The sequence below is a fragment of the Chiloscyllium plagiosum genome, chromosome 13 (genome assembly GCF_004010195.1).
Source record: "Chiloscyllium plagiosum isolate BGI_BamShark_2017 chromosome 13, ASM401019v2, whole genome shotgun sequence".
NCBI classification, from domain to species: domain Eukaryota; kingdom Metazoa; phylum Chordata; class Chondrichthyes; order Orectolobiformes; family Hemiscylliidae; genus Chiloscyllium; species Chiloscyllium plagiosum.
The window spans coordinates 58,726,633-58,754,358 of NC_057722.1; the positions used below are offsets into that span (position 1 = coordinate 58,726,633).

At 39.5% G+C, this 27,726-nt stretch overlaps 1 protein-coding gene across 10 annotated transcripts in view; it reads left to right on the forward strand.

The window, feature by feature from the left end:
• The window catches only part of tp63 (tumor protein p63), a 296,932-nt gene that overhangs the window by 170,062 nt on the left and 99,144 nt on the right, over positions 1 to 27,726 (forward strand). The window contains exon 1 of one of the 10 annotated variants that reach the window (XM_043702555.1): positions 12,392 to 12,539. The exons of 8 other annotated variants lie outside the window; for them this stretch is intronic. In XM_043702555.1, the coding sequence (XP_043558490.1) occupies positions 12,498 to 12,539 (42 nt within the window). In that variant the 5' untranslated portion in view covers positions 12,392 to 12,497. Of the gene's footprint in view, positions 1 to 12,391; positions 12,540 to 27,726 lie in introns of those variants that run through there. One more of the 10 variants, XM_043702556.1, reaches the window with a different exon arrangement.

Here is a 27,726-nt window from a genome sequence, read left to right on the forward strand (position 1 = left end):
CAGCATTATGTTTATTAAGAATAATAATGTGCCATTCAGTGAAATTGTAGCTGATTTGTTTCAGACCTGAGAGTTATTACCTGTGGTTCTGTGCAAGTTGGCATATGGCAAATTACATTGAAATAAATGCCTGGCTCAATGCATTTTGGTAAAACAATCATGAGAAGTATTTATACAGTTAATGGTTGGGTCCTAGATAGTGTTGTTGAGCAGAGACACCCAGGGGTTCAGGCACAGAGTTCTTTGACCATTCGGTATAAGAGTTGGGACATCATGTTGTGGTTGTACATTTAGGAAGGATTCTGACTTAGAGGCGTTCAGTCATAATCCCACAGATGGTAGCTTCGCACCATTGGCTCCTCAGCCAAGCACATACACCAAATGTCTGAATCTTCTTCTATAACATGACAGTTGTGTTTTCTTGCGACCTCACCTTATGGAAAATTCGCAGTAGAAGTAATGGGGCCCAAATGAAAAGAGGGTTGGGGTGGATTATCAAAAAAATCAGTAAAATTCGAAACAACAATAGTAGTTAGCTGAACGCACATGATAGCGCAGTCTAAATAAATGTTAAAATTGTATATTTTAATGAAATAATACAATAAATTTAACACTTTTTTGACCCTGAAAAACTGGAAGGAAACTTGAAGTGGTTTCTGAGTTTGCTGAGTTACAGTACTGTATTAACACACGGGCTGAGGGTCATCGTCACTTTCAAGTGCAGTTCTGGATGCAGGGCTATGATGCAAGAAATTATTCAGTTCATAAATGGCTGGTTTGGATTCATTGTCCTCAGAGTTTCTTGGGGGTTGGCTTCAAAAAAGCGTCTAGTTTTTGCTGCTTTGCCATCTTTCTTCTTTAATGAAGCTATCTTGCTACATTCTGCATTGTAGTCATTGTCTTCTAAGAGCTGCAACTGCTTTTCAACTTCCCTCAGGATAGAAGACAAAAGAGAAGTGGAAAGCTCTCATGGTGCTGCATCCTGGACGACTGCACCTTCATCTCCAGCTTCAATTTCCCCCATAGCAACAAGTTGTTGTAGATCAGCTGTGGGGAGGTCTTCACCATGGGACTCGAGCAGCTCCTCGACATCCTCAGTCTCCACTACATCAAATCCAACTTTGCAAGAATGATACAATGTTCTTTGATTGCTGGAAGCTCCTCTAAGGGTTCAATACCTTTAAAATCATGAAAATCTGGGAGAAGCTTCTGTCAAACTGCATGCAACTAGTCCTTACTGATATCACCCCAGGCATCCACAATGATGTCAGTAGCATTCTTAATGTTAAAGCTCTTCCAAAATTGAAAAGCACTGTCCCCATTATCCCCTTCAGTAGCTGCAATCAGCTTCCTGAATGTGCGCCTTAAATAAGCTTTAAAAGCTGCTATTGCACCCTGGTCCATGGGTTGAATGTGAGAGGTTGTGCTCAGAGGTAGCAATAGCACTTTGATGCTTTCAGGAAGCTCCACTGGTGGGAGGATGGCTTGCTGCATTGTCCGGATTGAGGGGAATCTTGAAATCCAAGTGTTTTCTCCTACAATAATTTCTAAAAACATCCTCAAAAACATCAACAATATGGTCAAAAAAAATTTGCTCCATCATCCAATCTCCTTTGCTTGACTTGAAGTAAACACCTAGCGTTGACTTAAGGTAAGCTTTCAAGGCTCACGGGTTGGTAGAGTGGTACACCATCGCAGGCTTAAGCTTAAAGTCTCCGCTAACATTGGCACCTAGCAACACAGTCATATGATCCTGTGTGACCTTAAAACCTAGAATGTCTACTTCATTCTTAGAAATGTAGGTTCTGGATGCATTCGCTTCCAGTATAAACCTGCCTTGTCCAAATTGAAGATTTGATGCAAGGTGAAGCCTTCTTCCTCAATTAGTTTTTTCACCATAAGAGGAAATGGCAGTGCACATTCCTTGTCTGCATAGGCAGCTTTGCCATATAACTTTAACTTTACGTTATGAAAAGCATCACAGTTTTTAAATCCAGCAAATCAGCCAGTACTAGCACTAAAGGCAGGCATATAGAGTCATAGAGATGTACAGCATGGAAACAGACCCTTCGGTGCAACCCATCCATGCCAACCAGATATCCCAACCCAATCTAGTCCCACCTGCCAGCACCTGGACAGCACGAAAACAGACCCTTCGGTCCAACCCGTCCAAGACGACCAGATATCCCAACCCAATCTAGTCCCACCTGCCAGCACCTGGCCTATATCCCTCCAAACCTTTCCTATTCATATGCCTTTTAAATGTTGTAATTGTACCAGCCTCCACCACTTCCTATATCTGCAGGATTTTCAGCTTTTTTTTTCCCTTCGGTCCTCCTAAATTGATAAGGCTTTCTGTTTATGGTGAGAAAGGTAGTCCCAGATTGTCAGTGGTGCTGGGGATGGAATCTCATAATAGTCAATGGGAGTTCGTGTTTTGAAAAATCGTTACCCAATTCACCAGTCACATTACAGCCAAATCCATTTGATGAAATGCACGTTATAGGGGAATGACCTCTACAAGGCGTTGGTGAGGCCAGATTTGGAGTACTGCATACAGTTCTGGTTGCACTGCTATAGAAAGGATATTAATAGATTGGAAAAGGTTCAGAAAAGATTTACAAGGATGTTGGTGGAACTAGAGGATTTGAGTTATAAGGATAAGCTGGAACTTTTTCTTGCTGGAGCGTAGGAGGTTGAGGGGTGACCTTAGAGGTTTAATAAATCACGAGGGGCATAGATAAGGTGAAAAAAGGAATGTCTTTTTGGTAGGGTGGGAAAGTTCAAAACTAATGCACATATTTTTAAGGTAAGAGGAGGAAGGTTTAAAAGGGACCTGAGGAGCAACTATTTCAGTTCACACAGAGGGTGTTTTGTATGTAGAATGAACTGCCAGAGGAAGTAGTCGATGCAGGTACAGTTACAACATTTTAAAAAAACATTTGGACAGGTACATGAATAGGGAAGGTTTAGAGGGATATGTGCCAAACCCAGGCAAGTGGTACTACTTTAGTTTGGGAAACTCTGTCAGCATGGACGAACTGGACCAAAGGATCTGTTTCCAAGCTGTGTGAGTCTTTATCAACCCATATTACAGTCTAAGATTTGAGTTGTCCAGTAGTAACATCAGTTAGGGTCATAACATTATCGGCCTTCATATTTCTAGTAAACTTTTTCTCATTGTCTAATTATTCCCTCTTTATTAATCTTTCAGTGATTCTTTATTGTTTTTAAATATTCAATCCAATCTTTTGGACCTGCCATCTGGCTTAGTGCAATTATATGCATTTTCTTTAAGTTTGATGCTATCATTAACAATTTTTAGTTCATCTAGTAATTGTGGTTCCTACTCTTGGAATTTTTTTCTGTTTTTTTTTTTAAAAATGTATCTATTCTATATATTCTAAACTGTTGGCCACTGCATCTTTTCTGACCAATCCCTTAATTTGCCAGTTCAGTTAGTGAGCTCTGCTTTCATCCCGATATAATTGCCCTTATTTGTTTCAAATACTAGTCTTTGGACCGATGCTTCTCCCCCTCAAACTGAATGTAAAATTCAATCAGTTAAGAATTGTTGCTATCTAGGAACACCTTCACATTGAGGTCATTAGTTAATCCTAAATATAGTATAGGAGAAAATGAGGACTGCAGATGCTGGAAATCAGAATTGGAGAATATGATGCTGGAAAAGCACAGCCAGTTAGGCAGCATCTGAGGAATAGGAGAATCGATGTTTCAAGCATAAGCCCTTCATCAGGAATGAGCTGATGTTAGAAATGGCTGTGCTTTTCCAGCGCTACACCCTTCGATTCTAAATATGGTATAGCCTGCTTCCCTGGCTGGCTGCAGAAAGTGCTGTTCATCCAATGTTTTTAAGATAGTTTCTGTGAACCCCAGATTTGTGCAGTTAATGTGTAGGTTAAACTCACTCATTACTCTTTTCCCAGACTTTTTGACACCTTAGGTCAAATTCTACTCTTTTATTCCTTTGTATGCCAGTCTACGGTATTGTTAGCAGATTAATGTGGCATTGCCACCAGTGACTACTTGCCTTTATCATTTCTCATTTTTACCAAAATCACATCTGTATTGTGTTTTTCTGAATTTAGTCATCCCTCTCCACTGATCTAATACAATCATTACTTAAGAGTCTCCTCACTAACTTCTTCTAGCTGCTTATCCTTCCTAAATGTCATATACCTTTTCAATCTTCCTGTCACCCTGTAGCCATGATCTCTGGGTTGGCTATCAATTGTGCTTCTGTTTGTGCCATCAGTCTATTTCGTGTTCTCATTGTTTATGCAGTCTAGCCTTATCTGTTGATTTATTCTTAGATGTTTACTCTCTATTCCTTCCTGCCCCAGTCTCTCTATTATTTCCCATATAAACGTCTGTCTCGCTTGCCTTACTTTTATCTTTGATTTACCACATCTTCCCAAATTTGATAATAAGAGCAATGTACCTTAAGATGCAGGAGATCTTAAATAAAATAGGAAAAATCTGGAGAAATTAGCAGGTCTTGCAGCATCTTAAAGTGAAAATAGAGCGGAAATATCCCAAAGCAGTTACCCATCTCTGCGGTCCCCTCTACAAGATCAAAAATGTGATGAGCAAATACAGTGGGCATGGATTAGATACAAGTAAATTCCACTGTACTTAAAAGGAGCACTTGGCCTGAAGGAAGGAGTACTGAAAAGGCATTTGTTACACTTTCCGCAATTATGCGGGGAAGTGCCATTGTGGGGGTGAAGAGGTGCTAGAAGTGACTGAGCAGTGGACCAATGTAAAGGAGGGAATGGTTCCTGTGGATTGTGGAGGAGAAAGACAGCTGTGTTTGGCTGTAGTATATTGCAGGAGGTGTGAAAAGGTCAAGGATAATCTTTATGAATGCAGTGACTGATGAAATGAAAAGTGATAATGGGAACTGTAATATTCTAGGAAAGGACAGGAACAGAATTTGCCAGAAATAGATTGAAACCAACTGAGGGTCCTGTCGACCACAGTGGGTGTGATGGGGAGAGCTGCCTTCATTCGGGAGAAGGAAGACATAGGAAGAAGTTGGCATTGTCTGAGTGGGAGTAAGCCATGTATTCAGAGTGAGGGTGACTTTGCCTGGAGTGAGACTGAGTTAGAGTGACTAACTCAGAATTTGGCTCAAAGTGGAAATATGAAGCAAAAGAGGGAAGATAATTTTTTAATAAATTTACTGTAAGAAATACAGTCTCCAGAGTGAAAGGGAAGTGGTAATTCAGTATGAAATGAAAGGCCTACCGAGATATTTTCTAATCAACCTATTGAGAGATGTTATCAAACACCTAGAGCAGTTGGGACTTGAACCCGGATGTCCTAACTGAGAGATTGAAAGGCCTACCTATACAGAGACCAGTGGCGATATGATATCACTGGTTCAGAGAATGCAGTTGATTGCTGAATAGATTTGGTCAGTATTTCAGAGCTCGATGAAAATTGAGCATTTTGTTTGTGTTTAAGTCCCTGGACCTTCTTTCTCTCTTGCTGTGAGAAATAACTTGTTGAGTTTTCATAGTAAGTCCATACTTATTCTAAGCTAAGTTTTTTTTTAAAAGATAAGAAGAGCCAAGTGAAGTGTACATTTACAGTATGTATGAAGTCATGGACATACCATGGGTCCTGACAAATACACTTGCAGGATGTTAACAGACTGAGAGGATTCCTGCACTAACTAACAAACTGAGGAGGATTCCAGTACTAGCTGCACTTACCTGGTTTTCTTAGACTGTCAGGTTGGCCCCTAAGAATCACCCTTGTTAGTTGCATGCTTTTACTCTGTGCTGTGACCATACAGCCCTCTGCCTCAAAGATGTACAGCAGTGAATCCAGCTGCTGCTTACTTTCTGAAACCCAGAGTTTTGCTTCAGTTGTTTAAACATTTAGTTAGACCATACCTGGAGTACTGTGTACACTTTTTGGTATTGCTATTGTAGGATGGAGTGCAAGGAAGGGTCACCAAATATGTTCAAAGGATGGTGGGACTGTCTTATGGAGAAAGATTGAGGAAGCTCTTTAAAGTTTGGAAGAATGAGGATGATGTAATTGAAACCTACAAAATAGTTAAGGTAACAGTAGATACAGGTAAGGTGTTTCTCCTAGCTGGGGAGTTTAGAACCATGGGCGACAATTTAAAAATAAGGGGGATGCCACATAGGCCTGAAATGAGTAGACATTTTGTTTTTTTTTTGTGTGAACCTTGGGAATCCTCTACCACAAGGGGCTGAGTCCTCGAGTGAATGAATCAGCTTTATTGTCAGGTATACTCAGTACAGTAAGGAGTTTATACATTGCTACTTACAGTGCCACCTTAGGTACAAAGGTACCTAGGTAGACCATTTTTAGTTACAAGATCTTGGAAAATAGAGAAATAAAATGACCAGCATTGCAGATGTAAAGGATATATTTTTTATTGCTTTCCTTTTGCAGAACATTACAGAACAGCTGTCTTCCATGCTGACACCTAGCCTCTACTCCGCATCAGGGATTGATAGATTTCTGACTACCTCTGTACAGGGTTATATAAAGACATTGAAATGTTTGATCAGTCATGATCATATTGTTTGGCAGGGCAGGCTCAATAAACTGCAAGACCTACTCCTATTCCTGTGAGTAGATATCGCATTGTGTCTTTTGATGCTTTATGTCGGTTCTGCAATATAGCCTTAGCTGGCACCTCTTTGCCATGAATATGCAAACTCTTCACAGCCCCTCTCGGAAGGTCTTGAAGGTTTTTTGAATTGTCTCTGTCTGCCATCGCTGTCCTTCATCTGGCTAGAATTAGAATTAGATTTTATCATCATATGTACTCAGTTTGGATGTGAGCATAAGAGGTATAGTTAGTAAGTTTGCAGATGACGCCAAAATTGGAGGTGTAGTGGACAGTGAAGAAAGTTACCTCAGAGTACAACAGGATCTTGGCCAGATAGACCAATGGGCTGAGAAGTGGCAGATGGAGTTTAATTCATAAATGCAAGGTGCTGCATTTTGGGAAAGGAAATCTTAGCAGGACTTATGCACTTAATGGTAAGGTCCTAGGGAATGTTGCTGAACAAAGAGACCTTGGAGTGCAGGTTGAAAGTGAAGTCGCAGATAGTTGAGTTGGGAAGAAGGCGTTTGGTACGCTTTCCTTTATTGGTCAGAGTATTGAGTACAGGAGTTGGGAGGTCATGTTGCGACTGTACAGGACATTGGTTAGGCCACTGTTGGAATATTGCGTGTATTTCTGGTCTCCTTCCTATCGGAAAGATGTTGTGAAACTTGAAAAGGTTCAGATAAGATTTACAAGAATGTTGCCAGGGTTGGAGGATTTGAGCCATAGGGAGAGGCTGAACAGGCTGGGGCTGATTTTCCCTGGAGCATCAGAGGCTGAGGGGTGACTTTATAGAGGTTTACAAAATTATGGGAGGCATGGATAGGATAAATAGACAGTCTTTTTCCTGGAGTTGCGGAATCCAGAACTAGAGGGCATAGGTATGGGGTGAGAGGGTAAAGATATAAAAGAGATCTAAGGGGCAACGTTTTCACGCAGAGGGTGGTACGTGTATGGAATGAGCTGCCAAAGGAAGTGGTGGAGACTGGTACAATTGCACTATTTAAAAGGCATTTGGATGGGTATATGAATAGGAGGGATATGGGCCATATGCAGCCAGATGGGACTAGATTGGGTGGTATATCTAGACTGGTTGGACATCATGTACATAGAGATGTACATGCTGTACATCTCTATGACTCTAATTACAGGAATATAAGAAGAAATTGAGGACTGCAAATGCTGGACATCAGAGTCAAAATGCGTGGTGCTGGAAAAGCGCAGCAGGTCAGGCAGCATCTAAGGAGCAGGAGAGTCAATGTTCCTGGCATAAGCTCTTCATTACAGTGGAAAGAGTTCAAAGTGGCTATTCAGCGGCACCATCTTAAAATACAAAACAATTTAGAAAGTAGAAGTGAAGACATAAAAGAAGCTGAGCCATAGGCAAAAAGTGTAGATTATAAAAGTCTTATCTCCCTGGGCCTATCCCGGCCTGGCGTTTCGGTGGGCTGCCACTGCCACTACCAATCATCGGGAGGAGCTGCCTGTGTTGCTTCTGCCTCCAATTGCCAGGAGGAGCTGATTCTGTTGCTGCTGTTGTCTCTCATGTTTGAAAGACACGGCCCTGATCATGTCTTGCCAAACACGCTGACAAAGACTTTTAAAGAGGGAAAAAAAAGAAAATGAGCAAAAGTAAAAGGAAGGGAAAAAAAAACAAAGAAGCAGATGGAAGCAGTCAGCCCTGAGCCAGGCGCCAGGATGCAGTGCTGCTACTCCACCGCCATCTTGAATTGCTTGTTCCTAATTTGAAGCATTTTTCCTTTAACAGATAGCTGGCTAAAGAAGAGTTACTGAAGATCTTCTGATACTTGTAACCAGAAAGAAGGACACATTGTTTTTAATGCTTTCTTTTTGCGGGCTAGATGTTTTCATTGTACTGGCCCCACACAAGCAATGGTTCCCTGTTCAGGAGCCAATGAAAACACTGCTGTCAAGCAATTGTTCCAGAGTTCAGAAGTCGTTGACTCCATTCTGTCAGCTTTCATTGTTACAGGAAAGACAACATTGTGTACAACTTGCAATGCACTCCAATAAATATAACCTTTATAACTGCAGCCATCTCTTGGTTTGAAGCAATCTGTCCCTTTGATTAATACATTGTCCAAAACTAAGCAAAAAGGGCAGTGCTGTTTTTATGATATGTCAGACAAAAAAAACAAGGGTCCCAACATTGATTCCTGGTGAATGCCTGTATAAACTTCCCCCAGCCAATATTTAGAAGCCAATAATCTGTCTCCTGTTGCTCAGCCAATTTTATGTCCATACTGTGACTGTCTCTTGCATTCCATGAGCTAAAACTTTTCTCACATGTCTGCTGTATAGTACTCCAGCAAATGCCTTTTCAGAGTTGACGTACACCATATCAACAGTACTGCCATGGCAAACCGTCTCTTATCTCTTTAAAAAAAAATAGAGTGTTAGTTAAATACTATGTTCTCCAAAAGGAATTTCATGTTCAATTTCATTTGTCAACCTGGTTCTGTCCATGTGACTATTTAAGCCTGAGGGCAATAGAAATTTGATCTCTTTGAGAATTGGTGTACAAGAAGTGGGCAGAAAAGTATAGTTGAGACAGATGTTTAGCCATGATCTTACTGAATGGCAGAGTAGGCTTAATCTTTATGATCAATTCTTGTTCCGATATATTTTATTCTTATATAAACAAATAGGGCAAGAATTTCTAACACCAGCTTCATGCTACCGGGCTGCATAAAGTAGTTGCTAGGACTTAGCCCTTTTTATATAATTTATTCTGTGTACTGGCTCCCTAACAGTTCAATTCTGTTGCAACTGCAGCTGAATAGGTTTGTTTGCAACTGCATCTAGTTTAATGCGCACTTTTATTCATACCATATGACTGATTCTGGGATCTTGCTGTGTGGTGTATTAACTGCCAAATTTGTTCACTTTACAGTTAACACACTGTTTTTGAGACCTCTGAGCTGTTAGTGTAACAAAGGTTGAATATTATTAACAAAGGACTTGTATTTATCTTAAATTTTTATCATTAATCTTTGAGTAAATTGGAAACTGTAACTTATATCTGCACTTACTCACATTTCCAGTAGGCTTTAACCACCCTTGCAGATAGCTTCCTGTTTTCAGAAGCAAACTATTTGAATTCATAGTGGTTGGGAACTCCCCATTTCTCTTAATATTTCCTCCAAGTGGCTCTCTATTATCAATGCATTATGTTTAGAGTTCTCAGAGTCGCATTTGGAGTTGCTTTTTGAACAGTTCAGAACTACCTCTGTCAACAGTTTGTTTTGCTGAGTTCCTGTTTTATGTATGTAGGTTGCTGGTTTGTTTAATGTTCTTGGAAGTTGTGCTCCCCAGTAGCCAACCCTAACCACTGTTACCTCTCTCATTTTGTGGTTGGCAACTACTCAACAAAGCTTCACCATTTCAATGATAGTGATACTGGATGTTTGTTGGACCACTTCTTGACATGTCAGCTTAATCAGCTGTCAGCTAGTAGGTATCAGTTAGTCAAGCAGCACCAATATAATAACTCTAGGCAGGTTTTGGGCTATCTGTTTAGCTTCTCAGATTAGAAAGGAAATGTTCAGTAAGAGGAACCTGGTCATTAACACCACCTGTCTGTATGAATAAAGTTTTGATGAGGATGGAAAAAAGCTATATGAAGTGGACAGGATAATGGTTTTATAAAGGGTGCAGCAGCCCAAAGCTTCAAATGCCATTTTTATTGCTGTACTTCAGATTTTGCAACCACAGTTCAGTGACTCACCATGCAGAACACTCATCTTCAACTCATTATGGTGTCAGCTTCCTGCCTCACTGTCATCTTGAAAATCCAAAACGTCTTCAAGCCTGGAGTTTTTAAAACATTTCCTGCACTGCTTGCCAAGCCCATAAGTGAACTAATACCTACAACTACTTGAAAACTACAGGTGTGAAAGTGCTTGAAGAACATAGTCTGATCCCACCTTTCCTTTGCCCTCCTTTCTTTTCTGTTCACTTGCATCATCAGGTGAAGTGGAGGGGTGAGATCGGCTCAGACATCCATCACCCTCCTCGGTCTCTTTCCACGCTCAACCATCACCCTTATTCACCATCCTTTGTAATCCTTACTCTGTAATTCAGCTTTTTGCTAACCTCCCTTTATGCTATTGCTTCCTTTTTCCAACTTTGAAATCACATTGCAAGACTTACTTTAAGCTGAATGAGGACCATGGCCTTTTTTATTTCAAAAATATATTTTACTCATATCTTAGTTCACTAAAGTGGTTTGTATTGTACAAAAGCATATGGAGCAACAAACCAACACTGGAGTTTGACTCTATCCAACAAACCAAAGGCATTTCTTTCTTGTACAAGACTATATTTACATGTTTTTGAGACACCAAGGGGGGTCCAATATCCAAACGAACCCCCTTTAAGTTCAGTTGAAAGATCTTAAACAGTAGTCTTTCCCCACTAACACTTTGGTGGCAGCTACCCCATGTTTTAGTGCATCTTGGCATGTAGTCCTGGATCTTTAGAATATGCAGGTCAGCAACGCATGGTCAAAGACAACTCCTTGCCCTGGAAGACCAACAAGTTTTGGCAGATCAAAGTGTGTTTTTCACCAAGTTGATGGTCGTCCAGGCGCCGTTGATGTTTGACTCAGTGTGTGTCCTGGGGAACAAACCATAGACTACAGAGTCCCACGTCACAAAGCTGCTCGGGACAACCATGAACAAAAACCACTGTCTTTTCAAAGGTGCTTTCCAGATGCAGATGTGTGACAGTCCCTGCCCTGCTTTGAGGGCAGGTTGCAATGGCGCAGAGAATCTGTGTGTACATAATTTTTCAGGCTGCAGAGCAGGGTCCTGATTCTCAAGCTCTGGAGGTCTGCTGTATCTGAAGAATTGTCTATTATGTTTATTCCTGAGCAGTCGTGTATAATTCAATAAGCATGAAGTAAGAGGGGTAAAGGTTGACAAAATATCAAGAAATGCTTCATGCCATGTTAATATGCTGACAGTAACTTGTAGGGAGAGTTGAAATGTGATGAAGGGATGGGGTTAATATGCATATTGTCTGTACTGACGAAATTCAGTTGGGGGTTGTTAGTCTAAGTGACCTCCCATTATTATAGATCTTTTTCTTTTTTAACCTGGCTGTGTGGCAATAGCTCTGCGCAAGTATATTACTCCTTAATTGTGCCCCTGTCTACTTTACAGCTCAAACAAGGTTTCTAATAAGGATCTTGAGAGCAAGCTTTGGTAAATGTATGAAGTGCCTGGAGTAAGATAGAGAGCAAAGGTCACTGTGCTGTTATTGTTATGTCAATTAGCTTGTCGATTGTACACAGGCGGGAGGCGAGGCGGGACGGCACACTGTGCGACAAAGTGGGCAGCTGTGATTTTGTAAATTAACAACTTGCTCTGAACTTCTCTATTTATTTTCTAATCTATTTCCCCATTGAACTGTCACCCCCTCCCCCATCCACCTCCAGTCAAGTCATGGGAAGAACATTCAAGATCCATTTTTAAAAAAAATTTGACATGAAGTGAGATAAGTTTCCAGATACATTCTGAGCTTCCTATGTATGAAAAGAAAGAGAAAGTTTTGGGAAAGGTGGGAAGTAGTATAATAGTAGGGGAGAGGCTGACATGTAAATTAGCTGCAGAAGGATTCAATTGGTGTTGAGTTTAAAAGTTTCAGGTGGAACTTTAGGAAAGATTGGCTGGCGGCTGGTGTGGAGATCCCACCCCCTTCCACTTTACCTGTTCAGCAAGGTCTGGATATAAGAGAATCTGCTTTTAAAAAAAACAGACACAGACTCAATCTGAGATAAAACTCCCATCGTACACATAGCACAAACCTGGAGCCAGGAGACGGGACAGCAGTGCTTATCAACATTGCTGCAAATATGCTGTACTTGGAGAATGCAGCACAGTCACAATACAGTGAGGTAAGTGGATCAGAAACTCCGCAAAGTTCACACCCACTTCTGCACGATTTATGTTCAGATTGGATCCCAGTAAGGTTTATTCAATTGTTAATCAGATGTATCTTCGCAAACCAACATTTGGACATGCAATTTTCAAATGAAATGATTTAAATTTGCTACTTTATGACAGATTGAATTTTCACAGTTTGGTTAAAGGCTGCTTTTCTGTATTAAATCTCAGCTGTCACTATAATTTGTGACGGCTTGAAAATCACACCCAAGTTCAATGCTAGCTTTTGATAAGGATGGCAGCTGTGTAAAATGCTGTTAACTCATTTATTGAATCATCTTCAGTCAATGGCTGAATAAGTATAGCAAGTTTTCTGAAGTTTTTGAAGTCTGATGGTTGTATTGGGGGTTGACAATAAAACTCTTAAACTTTGTAAACTCCAGCCTTTCGGTTTTGCACAGTGGAGAACTTGACCGTTTTATTTTGGAAGCTGTCAATTTCTGAGAGCTATGATTGTCTTGAAGAGTAATAGTTCTGTTTTACTTTATGAGAAGGTAATGAGGAAAAGTCAGCAGTATTCCGTGTGCTACATAAGTAGGTTTGGATTTTCTAAACTGCACTGCCATTCAGTCATTGACTTGCCCAAATTCATATTGGGGAAAGTCTGGATTGAATCTTGCAAATGATTTGAAGTTGACTGAGAGCATTTACTAAATTTTCTCATATTCAAAAAGACAGGTGAGCTGGAAGTGTGACATATAGAGGGCAAAGAAACCTCTTTTGAAGAGTGTAGATCAATTTTGGCTTGCTTTAAAAAAAAGCACCTTTTTCAGTAAAAGAATGCCCTTTCAAAAGAAGCGGCTCAGAAGTAGCCTCTGTTTTTTTGTCCGAAACAAAACAATTACCAAACCACAAAATGCACTGTACAGATTTTCAAAACTGAAGAACACTCTGAAGAATTAAGAGCAATTCATGGATCCTTTTTTGTAATCCTGTCTTGATATATTCAAAGTTTACAGATTTTGTTTACCGCAATTGAAGTTTTCATGATTGTTGAATCACTAATTATCACATAATTTAAATTGTGATACAAATAACAGAAAAGTCAGAATATCATAGATTTTTTCCTGGTGTGATAACTGCTTATGTATTCAAAATAATGCAGAACTCTCAAAAACGTAACTGCAAGAAAATCTTTTCTACAAGATCAAATATATCCCCATAACTCACCTTAGCTGCACGAAAGATGAAAGGTAGGCTTCTCTTTAAAACTCTGAATCATCTAAGCCGAGACAGTTTCTGTACTGGACTTGGGTTCGCAACTTGATCCCAAAGGAAAGCGTAAAATCAATAAACATTAATTTTAGAAAAAAAGTGCAAGCATCTGCAGGCAACTGTTTGACATAGAAGCATATTTTGGAAAAGTCCTCAAACACTGCAGAGATTGAATGGCATTTTGTTGCAACTGAGACCCAGAACTTATTTTCTCTCCATTTTACATAAGTTTACAATTGTCACTCATGCTGTTTCATGATGGTTAGAAAATGTAAATAAATTAAATAATTTAATTTGTTGTCTTAAGCCACTGATTATTTAGTTTCTTATGAATGTGCTGCTGCAGTCTGTGAACTGAGTGAGATAAGTAAGCAATCTCTGCAAACTGAAGAGCACTTTAGAGCAACAATTTAAATAGCACTGTTGTCCAGCATCATTAGATGTAAAGCCTAGCTCTGAAACATACAGATGGTAGTAAAGGCACCATATAATCAATGCTTTGTGGAATGTCAGCAAAGGCTATTTCACTGGTGATTCCCCCAAATTGTTGAGTATTTTACTCAGTTCTGGGGAGTCGACGAATGTGTGGAGTGTGTCTTCTATCAAACCAGCACCTGGCTGCTTTGGTGTACCCAGCATTTTCATCACATCAGCTAAAACTATTTTGATTCCCATCTGAGAGAGGTTTAGAGTATTCTAAGTAATTGCAGTGTTCAATCAGGCTAAAGGGAACAAAGTTAAAACATTCACAGTGGTTGCATGTTACTGCCCTTTAATGTTGATCAAAGTAAACTGTCATATCTAAGAGAAGTAATTTATGGGTCTAAAAATTCTGTTTTTTTGACAGTTGTCCTGAGAATATAACGCAAAGCTTTTCAGTCTTCTGATATTTCTGATTTCAGAACAAGATAAAACCAGGTCCTTCCCCAAAGTTCACTTGGCAATCAAGTTATAGTTATTGACCTTGTTTTATTAATGTAATCCAAAACAGTAAACATTGGAATAGTAAACAGGTCTGTCAGCATCATTGGACAGAGTATGCTTGGGGATTCTGCCACCCTCCCATCACTGATCCAGGCCTTCTCACTCTGCCATTGATTGAAGCCATGTGAGCAATTAATGTCCAGCAAATCTGCTCATCATGCTGCAACTGGCATTCAGTTAGCAGTGGACAAGCCAGAGACCAAGTGGCAACCCAAAAATCAACCTTTGGCAGAGTTGTTCACTGGCTATGTTGGGCATATTCCTTGTACAAAAGTCTGATCAAAGAGATCAACATTGAGAAGGGGGGGCACACAGAGAACCACTCCCCTGCCCTTACTGTCAACATCATTTGCCCTATGATACCCATCCCACACACTCAACTGTGGCCCTGGGTTAGTGCGCCACCAGCAGCTATCACTACTTCTTCTTTGGTGGTGCTGTATGTGATGGAGAGCTTCTGATTTCTGATTGGCCAGCATCTTTCAAGAAGGGGAATTTCTGTGTCTCTTTCATCCCATCCTTGATCCCACTTCCAGCTGCCAGAGGACTATTCCTCCCTAAAAGAAGGCAGCATCGTACTCTAGCCCTAAGATTTTTGTTGCCTCAGTTACATGATACTAAATGTTTTGGTTGATGACCTGGTGGGAGCTATGGTGTTGATAAAATGCGGTGCTGAAAAAACACAGCAGGTCAAATAGCATTGGAGGAGCAAGAAAGTCGACTTTTCTGTCTGGATCCTTCATCAGAATGAAGTTTTTCCAGCTCCACATTTTATTGACTCTGACTTCCAGCATCTGCAGTCCTTGCTATCCCCTATATAAAGTTAAAGTTCTTTTCAGTTTGCTTTGTGCTGGTGGTGGGGAATAGTTGTGGTGAGGGTTTTGAGGATGGGGCTGGGATGAATCGTAACCGGTTGAACAGCGAGAAGAGGGAAGGAGAGCAAATTTGTCCTTAAAATCCACGAATTTCCCAGCATTTGTGGTTGATTATTGGGTAAGACGTAAAGTGGATGACCTCTGTGTTCTTTTGATCAAGGGCTCAAAACAGATGAAGAGAACTAACACTTCAGAGAGTAGCTTTTTAATCTCACATGTGATTCTCAGAAACAATTCTGTTTTGTTTTGAGAAGTATGATGCCCAAACTCATTTAGTTCTTGTACCTTAAAGCTACTGGAAGTCTCTTTAGTTATTGGTTATCTTATAATTTTGAATTTGTTGCTGTTTTACATTTGAAGTCCTGATCACAAGGAGGATCTGGCACATTGCATATTTCTTTGGTCATTGGGGCTTAGCGCTTCCGTCAGGTCAACACTACTTCTGTTTTTGTGACGTTTATTGAACCTGGGTCTAAAGTCCTTGGTATAAAATGAGGCAAAAAGTATTAATTTCCAAGTCAATCCTTGAGCATTGATCAGATCTGCCATTTTTAATCGGCTTTTACTATCCCTGTTTAAATCTTTATTTTTCTATCTAAAGATAAACTTCACTTGGAGATCTTTCTTCCAGAAGTTGTTCTCTTGGTGAAGCAATATTTTAGTCAGTAGTGGTAGTTTTTCCTGTTTTAATGTGTTGATGATTCATTATCCGAATGTATGCTGAAACATTCTGCAGCCTGGGAGGCAGAGGTGGCAAGTCAGTTACTGCCATCCTGCGCAAATGCGAAGCAGCAAATCATGAGTAATATTTTCAGCTAGTCTATCATAATCAGCACTTTTTGACTGCACACTCCCACCTTGGTATTTCTATTTTAATGAACATATAATACAAAATCTTGTTTTGAGAAAAGACAACATTCATATAAAGTTATGGTAAATTTTGAAAGTTCCCTTTAGGGTTCTACTCTCCTTTTAAGGGAAAATGTCTGGTAAATGTTGACAACTGCATTGACCTGCTGTGAAATTTTTTGGTCAAATTAATTTGTCTGAATAATTAGTTGAAGTTACAAACTTGATTTCTAGTTCATATGACCCTGCTCGCAATATCACCACCACCACCACAATCCATCCCAACCTAATTTTAAAAATTATCAAGGGTATAGATTAATTAGCTTCTGTAAATCAAATAGTAGTTGAAAGATCTATGCACTGATTTAATTCTTAATTTGTTTTATAGAACTGCAGATTTTGAGACTTAGTGTTCAAAATACTATGCAACTTATTATGGCCTCAAACTTCTTTTGAATGTTCTGGTGCCCTGAATGACAAGAGCCAGTCATTATTTGTTCCATGGGAATTTATGTATAACCAACCATACCGGTTTTATGCTAAAACATTGCTATGCAGAGTTTTCTTCTATTGTCCACTTTGCTGCTGCATCTGCCAGCAGGACTCCACATGTCTCATTAAAGAGGTTTGGGTCCCCAAAACATTAGAACACGCATTTCTGCATTTACTTCAGTTCTAAATGGTTAAAAAATTGCATTGAGTATTTTAGGCATGATTGGACCCGAGCAACTGTTATTGGCACTTTATGCCAATTTTTAATATTTTCTTTTAAAATGTCTTTATTAATATCTGCACTCTTTTCTTTACCTCAAACCATTTAAAAAAAAAACAAAATTTCTGCATGTTAAAGATGAAATCTCCTGCACTTCTATCAGCATTGTTGCTTACTGTCAAATTTTAGTGAGGTGAGCAAGCATTTGAGGCTATCTGCTATCTAAACTTTTCTTGAGCCCTAATCTGGTTGGGTCCCATAAGGCGCTATTTAGTCACACTAAATCCCCAGTTTCTTTTTACCATTTCAAGCCACCTTCTTGAGCCCCTTTCCCTGTTTGCTACATACTCACATCCAACATTAAGTGTGTTGACTAAGCTTTGTTATCATAAAGATTGTTTAGTTCCCTCAGCCATTTATCTTCCTCTTGTCTACTGAATGAAACTTAAGGTTCCCCAATACTAACCCTGAACTTACATTTTGTCTGTTTTAATTCCAAACTTCTTTCTTATGACTGTTTTTCGATCTTTCTTGTACATGAGACCCACTTCTGGCTTCATTTCCCATTAGTCCAATAAATTGCTGTTCACTGAACTTCCTTTCCTGGCTCTCAAGTTTATCCGATGACATTATTAATCAACCTCTGTCCTTGTCTGAGATCCCTCTCTCCTTTAACTCTGCTATCATCATCTCTCTTCTCCAGGGGAAAAAAAAAAGATTGCCACCATCTTTACAAACAAGAGTGCACCTTGACTCTCATTTTTGTCTCTAAATCCCTTTAATATGCTGGCTGATGCTTATGAAATCCATGATCGTTCTTCCTGGGACTTCATGTTTGAATTCCTTTAGTCAAGGTTTCCATTCCTGTCACAATATTGAAAGAACACTCAAAGTCATAAATGATATCCTGTGTGACAATGGAAAACTATCCTTCCTCAACTTTATCAACCTGTCTACTATCATTCCATCCTCGGTCAAATGCCTGTCAACTGTCATTCAGCTGGATGGGAATGAGTTGTCCTGTTTCCATTCTTATCTGTTCAGTCATGGCTGAAAAATCAATGCAGTAGTTTCTCTTGCTGTCTCTGTTGTATCTGCTGCCTTGTATCGATCTTTTCTTGACTCTCCTATTTCTTAACCATGTGTTGCCCATTGGGAGCATTATCCTACAACAGTGTCAGTTTCCCATGACGCAATATGACATTTAGTTCTACCTCACTATATCTCCTCACCATTCCACTGTCTATAAGTTGCTACTGTTGAGCAGATATTTTCTTCAACTAAACGTCGGTCTATGGAAAGGTTATGGCAGAGAAAACCATTTTTTCTATTGTATCCATGCTGGCTGTCTGCAAGCGTTATAGGGAGTTAGCTAGTCCTCTAACCCCAAACACAGATGCACATTGACAAGGATGTACACATACAACTCACGGGAGACATGGATGCAGCCAGGGCCACATTTTCCTGTGTCCAGCAATTGGTTTCTGTCCAGGTGCTTATCCGATTCTCTTTTGAAAACCACAATAAAATGTGCCTTCACCATGCTCTCTGACTATGTGTTCTAGATCTGAATCTCTCTCTGTACAAAGTCTTTTTTCTTCATGCTACTGTCGGTTCTTTTGCCAATTACCTTTATATAGATGTCCTCTGATTCCTTCTGACCAATTTCTTTACAGTTACTCTGCCCACAACTTCATTCTTTTGAACACCTGTTTTTGAATCTCCTGTAATCTTTTTCATAGAGAAAATTCAACTACCTCAATCTATCCACGAAAATGAATTCCCTCTTAGCTAGAGCCCATATGTCTAAATTCTGTATAAAAGCATGATAAATGCTCAGCAACAGATAAACGGAAGCTGAGGCAGAACTGGGAGATTAATCTGAGCTATCAACATTTTATCTCCATCAGCACCCTACATCCACTCCCTTCACACCTACCCTCCAAAACTATAACATAAATACTGACTCTTCACACTTCACTTCAACTTTGATGAAGAGCCATTGAGACTCAAAATGTTAGCTTGCTCTGTCTCCAAGGATGCTGTGTGATCTGCTGTGATCTCCAGCATTTGTTTTCAGTACAGAGTCCAGCATCTGCAGTAATCTGTTTCTAGAGTTGGGAGATGTTACAGATGTGGAAATTAGTGGTCTTATAATGGCATGTAGAGTTGCAGTATAGAATAATTGCTTTTCTTGATCTGCATTAACAGCATGGAGTTGGGTTTGACAGACATCATTTCAGGACTTAATACTTCTAAGTTTTGTGCTACTTGAACTGAGGATAGTATTAGATCTCAAGGACATAGAAAGGTTGATGGTGTGCATGTGAAATTTAATGAAAAACAATGTAAAGTGACATTTTAGTAGGATAAAGCAAGGACTGCAGACTCTGGAGATCAGAATCAGAGTGTGGTGCTGGAAAAGCACAGCCGATCAGGCAACATTCGAGGAACAGGAGGATGGACGTTTCGAACATAGAGATTATGCTCAAAACATCGATTCTCCTGTTCCTTGGATGCTGCCTGACCTTTTTCAGCACCATACTCTTTGACATGTTTTAGTAAGATGACTGAGATGTAGTGTAGAATAAAGTTTGCAATTCTAAAAGCCATGCAGGAGCAAAAAGACCTTGGAGTGTTTGTACAAAATAATTAAGGGTGGCAAGGCAAGTTTAGAAACTGTTGAATAAAGTGCATAATATGCTTGGTTTTATAAATAGCATGCAATGCAATTGGAAGAAACGTGCAAAAAACATTGATCCAGCCTAAACTGCAGTACTGTGGCTAATGGTGACAATACTTTAGGAATTTGGGCACACCAAAATACAATGGGTCTCAGTTATGTAATTACTGGATTTTAATGTTCACATTCCTGTTTTCAATCTCACCCATGTCCTTACCCCTCCCCAGCTCTGAAATCTCCTTCAGCCCTGATCCCACTGAGATGATTGTCATCCGTCAACACTAGCATTTGTTCGGCATTGTTTTTTCCTCTAAAGCACCTGAGTTCTGCATTACCTTCTTAAATCACTGCCTCTTGTGCCTAAAACTTACCATTCGTTAAACTTGCCTCACTGACCAAGCCTTTGGTCATCTGGCCTTAATGCCTCTAGAGACCCAAGCTAATGCTGTGGTGATGCAGGTCAAATCGCACCAGGCCACTGGTGAAATTTAAATACAATTAAGGTCTGAAATATAATCCTGATGTTAGTAATGATAAACATAAGATGTAGGAGCAGAAGGAGGCTTTTCAGCCTATTGAATCTGTTCTGCTACTCAATGGGATCATGTTTACCTGGATGTTCCTCAACTCCACTTTGCTGTCTTTTCTCCATTACCCGTGATACCCTTACTGATTAAAAATCTATCTCCGTCTTGAATATACTTATTAACATAGCCCTCTGCAGTAAAGAACTTCACAGATTCAATTTCTTCTGGGATAAGAAATTCCTTTTTCTTAAGTGAATGACCCCCATATTCTGACATTATGCCCTCTGATTCTCAGCTCTACTACAAGGTAAATCACCATTCTATATCTACCCTATCAAGTCTTCTAAGAATCTTCTACATTTTAATAAGGTTGCCTCTCTATCTTCTAACTCACAGAACTATCATTGGTTTTTCTGACAATGTACGTAAGGGAGGGAAATCTTCTATTAATACCTGGTCTGGCCCACATGTGACTCCAGACCCACAACAATATGGTTGACTCTTAACTGCCTTCTGACATGATTGAGCAGGCCACTTAGTTGAAAGGCAGTTAGGGATGGGCTAACCTTATAGGTGACACCCAAATTCTTTGGTTGGGGAAGAAGTTGCTGCTTAATGTCAAATTTTGGTTGATGATTCTCCACTGAAGCCCCTGGGGATAGTTTACCGTATTCTAATTTATTTCACATTGATTTCCACACACATCATTTTTACATTCTGGAAATTACAGCATAAATTGTTGTTAGCAACTTTAGCAATAAAAAAATCAGTGCACTTTCAGAGCAGTTATAATTCAAGATTTTCTGACGAATCCACTTTATTGACTCCTTTCATTCGCTTATTATATTGATAAGCCTGTTAAACATGGTATAATGAGAAGCTCTTTGCCAGTTTATGGGTTGAGCTATAATTTCTCATCTGACAAGAGTTTTGAATTGGCACTGTGTTGAAATACCTTCCCACCAAAAATGTAACCCTGCAGAAGTTGTGATCCATTCACCCTGTTGGTCAGTCTGCAAGATGAATGCACAACTCCCAATAGCTTTGTGCACGTTTAGTAAATAATAGTAACAGAAAGACCCTCTGTCTAAAGTATTGCCACCTAAATATCACATGCACAAAGGCTATTGAGACTACACACTCTTAACTTGCGTATGGAGTAAATTTATTGGATAGCCTTTACCTTCACAATTATGTGGCTGGCTTATTAATAGTTATCCTCCGTATAATGCTCCTTGGTATTGACTGCAGAATATATGGTATGAGTACTGATCATTTTCTAATCATCCATCACACGTGGCTCTGAGTTGTGGTGATTTATGGCTGCTGTATTTGATGTTTGCTGTCAGCTAGATCTATCAACCTGAATTAAAAAAAAAACAGTAAAAGCATTAAATGCCTAATAAGTGCAGTACAGACTTATTGGAAACCCAAAAGTGGAAAGGTGTCCATGTTTGAAGTTGGATTCTTCATTGATAAGTGTTTGAAAATATCAAGATATTTATGATGATTGCACATCTATGTGTGATTTTAATTTATACTAGATATGATGTCAGCACTCATGTATCTTGTTCATTACTGTGACACTATCACAACTGTGGAGGGCCTGTGAATGGCAGAAGAGAGAGCAAGAAGCAGGAAGTGTGGCAATAATTTTAATTTATAAGCAATCTGTGTATCGGGTTAGTTTCCCGCAGGTTCACATTCATTAATGAGATAGCCGGAATGTGTGTTATGAATAAAATAGTTGGGCTGTGGTTGTGTCCCACCTGTGCTTCAACAATGACAATTAACAAGCTGAGTTGATGTGTTACAGGTACATAAATGGTCTCTAAGTCATCTACCAAAACACTCTCACATCATTTGTCACTTTCTTACTATGACTATGTAGGCGAGGATTCTGTGATAGAATATTTCTTTTGGACTATTATCCTCCCCATGTGAGTATATTGTGTGTCTGAAATGTCCTCTAGAAATAGTTATCTTTCAACTACCATCACTTGGGGAAAAAAGATTACGTCGTAATTTCTGTTTGATGGAGCCTTGCTATGTGCAAATTGGCTGTCGCATTCTCTTGTATTATAACAATGTCTATCCCTTAAAAAGGATTTCATTGGCTACAAGCACTTAAGTTTGTAATTTGATTTCTATAAATAATTCCATTTTTCTTTTTGGTTTTGGTTTACTTATATTCTAGTGAATCTGCTTTTTCATTCATGGAAGTTCTATTGTTTGTGAACATTCAGATTTGCATAATGAATCAATAATGGTGTTTAGCACCATGAAATGTTTTAAGAATTTGACTCTACAGTTTCTCTTAATAAATGTAATGCATTCTATTATACATTGTGAATTGTGATTTTCCTTTTTTTTTAATGTCCAGAAAAATTCTGTATGGTCTCAGTCTGACCGAAGAGTTTTCTTGTTTTGTTTTTAATCCTGGGTGTAGAGTGTAGAATGATTCATGGGACAGGTGGTTAGACTTAAAAGTGATTGTTATTCAGCCTGAGGCCACCTTGTTCTGTAGGTTGACTAAGTCTATTTCTTAGGCTGAAATTATTCCAGATATTCAATTTTACTTAAGCTGTGTTATATGTTTTGGTCTTCTCCTCTGAATTGTGCATCTCAAGGCACAGTAGTAGTATGTTTTTGTTGCATGCCACAGTTGTTGTAATGGAAGTGACCCAGGATATACCGGAATGATAACCACTTGAAAGTTGACAATATCCAAGAATCTTTGCAAAAAATTAAGTCAGACAATCTAGATAGTGAACGTTTGGCACAGCTGAGAGTGTGGAACATAAATGGGAAGAGAATGAAACGGAGCACTTACGTAATCAGTGGCTGCTGGCTGTTGAGAAAAATGAATCTGTTACATCCAAAAATTCAAGGTAGGGCAATGAAGGTACAAAGTCATGCTTAACACTAGTTTCAAATCTAATTCCAACTAAAGAACTTCACAAAAAATAAATCTGTTTAAAATAAATTGGAGAGGCTTTGACCCAATTTCCAAAGAAGGTTGATCTGTTAGTCTCATCGACTCTGCAATTCCTAATGTTAAAAGCACTTGTTATATGTGTAAAAATAATTGCAAGTGATCAAAACCAAAGAGCTATGATGACACACATCACATGTGGAAGATTTCCATACTGTTTGTGTCAATGCACCTTTTGTTTTTAAGATTTGGCCAAGGTTTTTGTGATGTATTTGGTCTGAAATGGGATTAATTGTGCTGTCTGTCTGGTCCAAGAATAAAAGAATGAAGTGAATGTTATTTGCCAAAATCCACAAAAATGCAACCCCTGTTCTTTTTACGATAATGACTAATCATCTTGACCTAAAAGTACCTTTGTATATAATTTTTAAAAATTCACTGATACCAGTTTTAATTGAGCTTGTTGAACATTGTGATAATCACCTTGGATTATCTGAAATTCTCCTGATGTTTTGCAGTGTAGCCCACAAAGAGTTAAATTGATTCACATGTCCTTTTATTTTTAAGGCAGTGACCTGTCTGATTTGAACTTTGCCTCTGGACAAAGTGTATCTACGAGCACCATTGACTTGCACAGGGCCATCTTTGCAGATTCTATTTTCTATCTGAAGCACCAGCTCTAATCTCAATCACTTATTAGCTTCTTACCATCTGCAAACATAATGAATACAAGTTGGGTACCCACCAAAGGTTTCAGGTTGACACTCTTGATGGTCTCATTTTTATTGCGTGATCTCTATCTTTTCCTGCAGTATAAGAATGACTAGTATATAGTCACAGAATTGCACCTCTTGTTGGGATAGTTGGATTTGCTCTGAATTGAGAAGTCTAATATAATTAGAGTCTTAGAGATGTACAGCATGGAAGCAGACCCTTTGGTCAAACTCCTCCACACTGACCAGATATCCCAACCTAATCTAGAACCGTTTGCCAGCACTTAGCCTATATCCCTCTAAACCCTTCCTATTCATATACCCATCCACATGCCTTTTAAATGTTGCAATTGTACCAGCCTCCACCAGTTCTTCTGGCAGCTCATTCCATACATGCATCACCCTCTGCGTGAAAACTTTGCCCCTTAGATCCTTTTTATATCTTTCCCCTCTTACCCTAAACCTATGCCCTCTGGTTCTGGACTCCTCCACCCCAGGTAAAAGACTTTGTCTATTTATCCTATCCATGTTCCTCATGATCTTATAAACCTCCGTGAGGTCGCTCTCCAGCCTTCGATGCTCCAGGGAAAACAGCCACAGCCTATTCAGCCTCTCCCTATAGCTCAAATCCTCCAACTCTGGCAACATCCTTATAAATCTTTACCAGTTCAACTTCATTTTTTCTGTGATTATTCATGTTAAGGATGGACACTTAAAAATTCATTTGTCTCACTGCACTCCAGATTCATTTACTTTCATCCATCCAGCCTCATACAAATACTAAGCTTCAGTGTGAGAGTCTAAATTGTAGATGTTCATCCATTTGCAGTACCAAAGGCGAGCTTTCTTCAGGTAGAATTATATTTCAGTGACCAAGTGGTCAGAGTTCCTTAGAAATCATGGGAATACTTAGTGTTGACTTGCTGGAAGACCTTGTACATTGTTTTGATTTATTTACTTCAGAAATATTTTGAGGTCCACACATGAATAACTTGTGTCATAGCGTGTGGTGAGTGGCGCATATTTTAGAGGAACAAGTGGCTAACACTGTCCACTACTGAATCGGTTGTAGATTCATTGACAGAAATTGATCCATGAGCATTATTTCATGCCGTTCAGCGTGTTGAGCTTAGCCTTTTCTTATCCAGCAATTCCTATGCTCCATGTTAACTTATCACAGGCAAGATAGCAAGCTTATGACTTCCCTACCCTATATGGTTCTATGTCACACCAGTTTGAGTTGCTCATCGAGTTTTTGCAATGATTCTAGCAACAGCAAGAAAGCCAGTCCCTGAATTCTGACAGCTTCCTGACTTCTGTGCTGCTTCATAATTTTGCCTCAGGCAGTGCACGTCTCTAGATTGGTTTTAATCACTGCGCTGCTACTCTTCCAAGGAAGGGCACTTTCTTGCCATCGAATCTTTTGTTTGTCCGCTGTGAACTGGCAAGAGTCACTAACTGGGTGCCGGCAACTCTAAATGACCGTGGAGCCTTGGGGATTAAAGCTTTGGCTCGTCTTTTGATTTCTTCATAACAATGATGTTGAGATTTTTTTTAAATTAAGTACAATATAATTTGGTTGATGGGTGTGAGAATTTTTAAGATTTGAATCTCTTCAGTAGTGCATGACATAATGCAGTTGCATTTACTATATGAGAAGGAAGGTGTGTCATGTTATTTAATCACTCAAGTGGTTTTAAAATTGCTGACATGCACATTACAAGTGTCTTTGGAGTTGGTGTAAATTTGTTTTCTGTCAAAAAGCAAGGTGTTCATTAATTCAGGGGTGGTTCTTTCTCTACAGGACCACCAATTGGGAGCTTAAAGCCCCACCTATGGGTGATGCTGGCACAGCAATAATATTTGGCCTTTTGGAAGATCCGAACATTTGCCAGACTCCCTTTCATGGAACTTCAGAAAACTTTGCTTGAAGTATTCAAGTTCTGTCATTTGTTACATGAGATCATTTTTGACCTCTTACTTTCACACTGGAAATCCCAATTTTGATTTCCATGCTTCAAGGAATGGCTACAAAAGAGAGAACCTCAAGCTGTGAAGGAAATCTGGCATAGAAAATGGCTGGAAAAGATAAGTCATGGAGTCATACTGCATGGAAACAGACCCTTTGGTCCAACCTGTCCGTAGCAATCAGGTTTCCCAAATAAACTAGTCCCATCTGCATGTTTGACCCATATCCCTGTCAACCTTCCCCATTCAAGTATCTGTCCAAATGTCTTTTAAATGTTGCAACTGTGCCTGTCACTTCCTCTGGCAGTTCATTCCACATATAAACCACCGTCTGTATGAAAATGTTGCCTCTCGGCTGCCTTTTAAATCTTTCTCTTCTCGCTTTAAAAATATTTCCTCTAGTTTTGAACTCCCCCCATCCTTTGCTATTCACCACATCTGTGCCTCTCATGATTTTATAACACCTATAAGGTCACCCTTCAACCTCCTACGCTCCAGTCAAAACAGTCCCACCCTCTCCTTATAACTCAAACCCCCCCAGTCCCAATAATATCCTTGTAATTCTTGTCTGCACTCTCTCCAATTTAATTATATCCTTCCAGTAGCAAGGTGACCGAAAGTGTACACAGTACTCCAAAATTATTGCAAAAAAGTGGAATCTTGCAATTATAGATATGAAGGATTGAGGTCCTTGGAATGTTCAAAAATGCTTCACAGATTAGCTTCAAAGATATTCAGGAAAACTGATATTTATCCCCGGATGTTTTATTCTGCTAATTAATGTTCAGGACATCAGGTTTACAAAAAAAAGTTGCAAAGATTTCAAACACACTGCTGTAAAGACCATTGACTTGGAGCAGTTGCTAATTTTAAAACTGATATTGATAGATGGTTCATTCGGCAAAGGTAGATTTATGGAATTCTTCATTGTCTTGTTGAATGGTGGAATAGGCTTAGAGGAATAAATTGTTTCTTCTTATTACCTTGTTCTGAATTAATGAATTTCATTGCATCTGAATAGATTAGCTATTGGAATTGAATTGAGAGTATGGTGCTGGAAAAGCACAGCAGGTCAGGAGCAGGAGAATTGATATTTCAAGCATAAGCCCTTCATCAGGAATGAGTGGAATTGAATGTTTTATTTTCTTGTGAGACAGGGACACTGCATGTCTGTCATCATTTATTGTCCGTCACTAGTTGCTCTTGAGAAGGTGATTCTAAGCTGCTTTCTTGAACCGCTGGAGTCCACGTGCTTTAAATTGACCCACAATGAGGTTAGGGACAGAATTCCAGGGTTTTGACTCTGTGATATTGAAGGAATGGCGATATATTTTCAAGTCAGAATGATGAGTGGCTTGAAGGTACTTATAGGTGATGGTGTTCTCATGTATCTGCTACTCTCGTCCTTATAGATAGGAGTGGTCATGAGTTTCAAATATGCTGTCTAAGGATCATTGGTGAATTTCTGCTACTGAGTGTTGCTGGTGGAAGAAATGGATGTTTATATATGTGATGCCAATCAGGCAGACTTCTTTATCCATTATTCTTGTGTTGTTGGAGCTGCCCCCATCCAGGAAAGTGGGGAGTGTTCCATTGCACTCCTGACTTGTCTTGTAGATGATTGCAGGTTTTAGGGAGTCAGGAGGTGAGTTACTCGCTTCCTAGCTTCTGACCTGC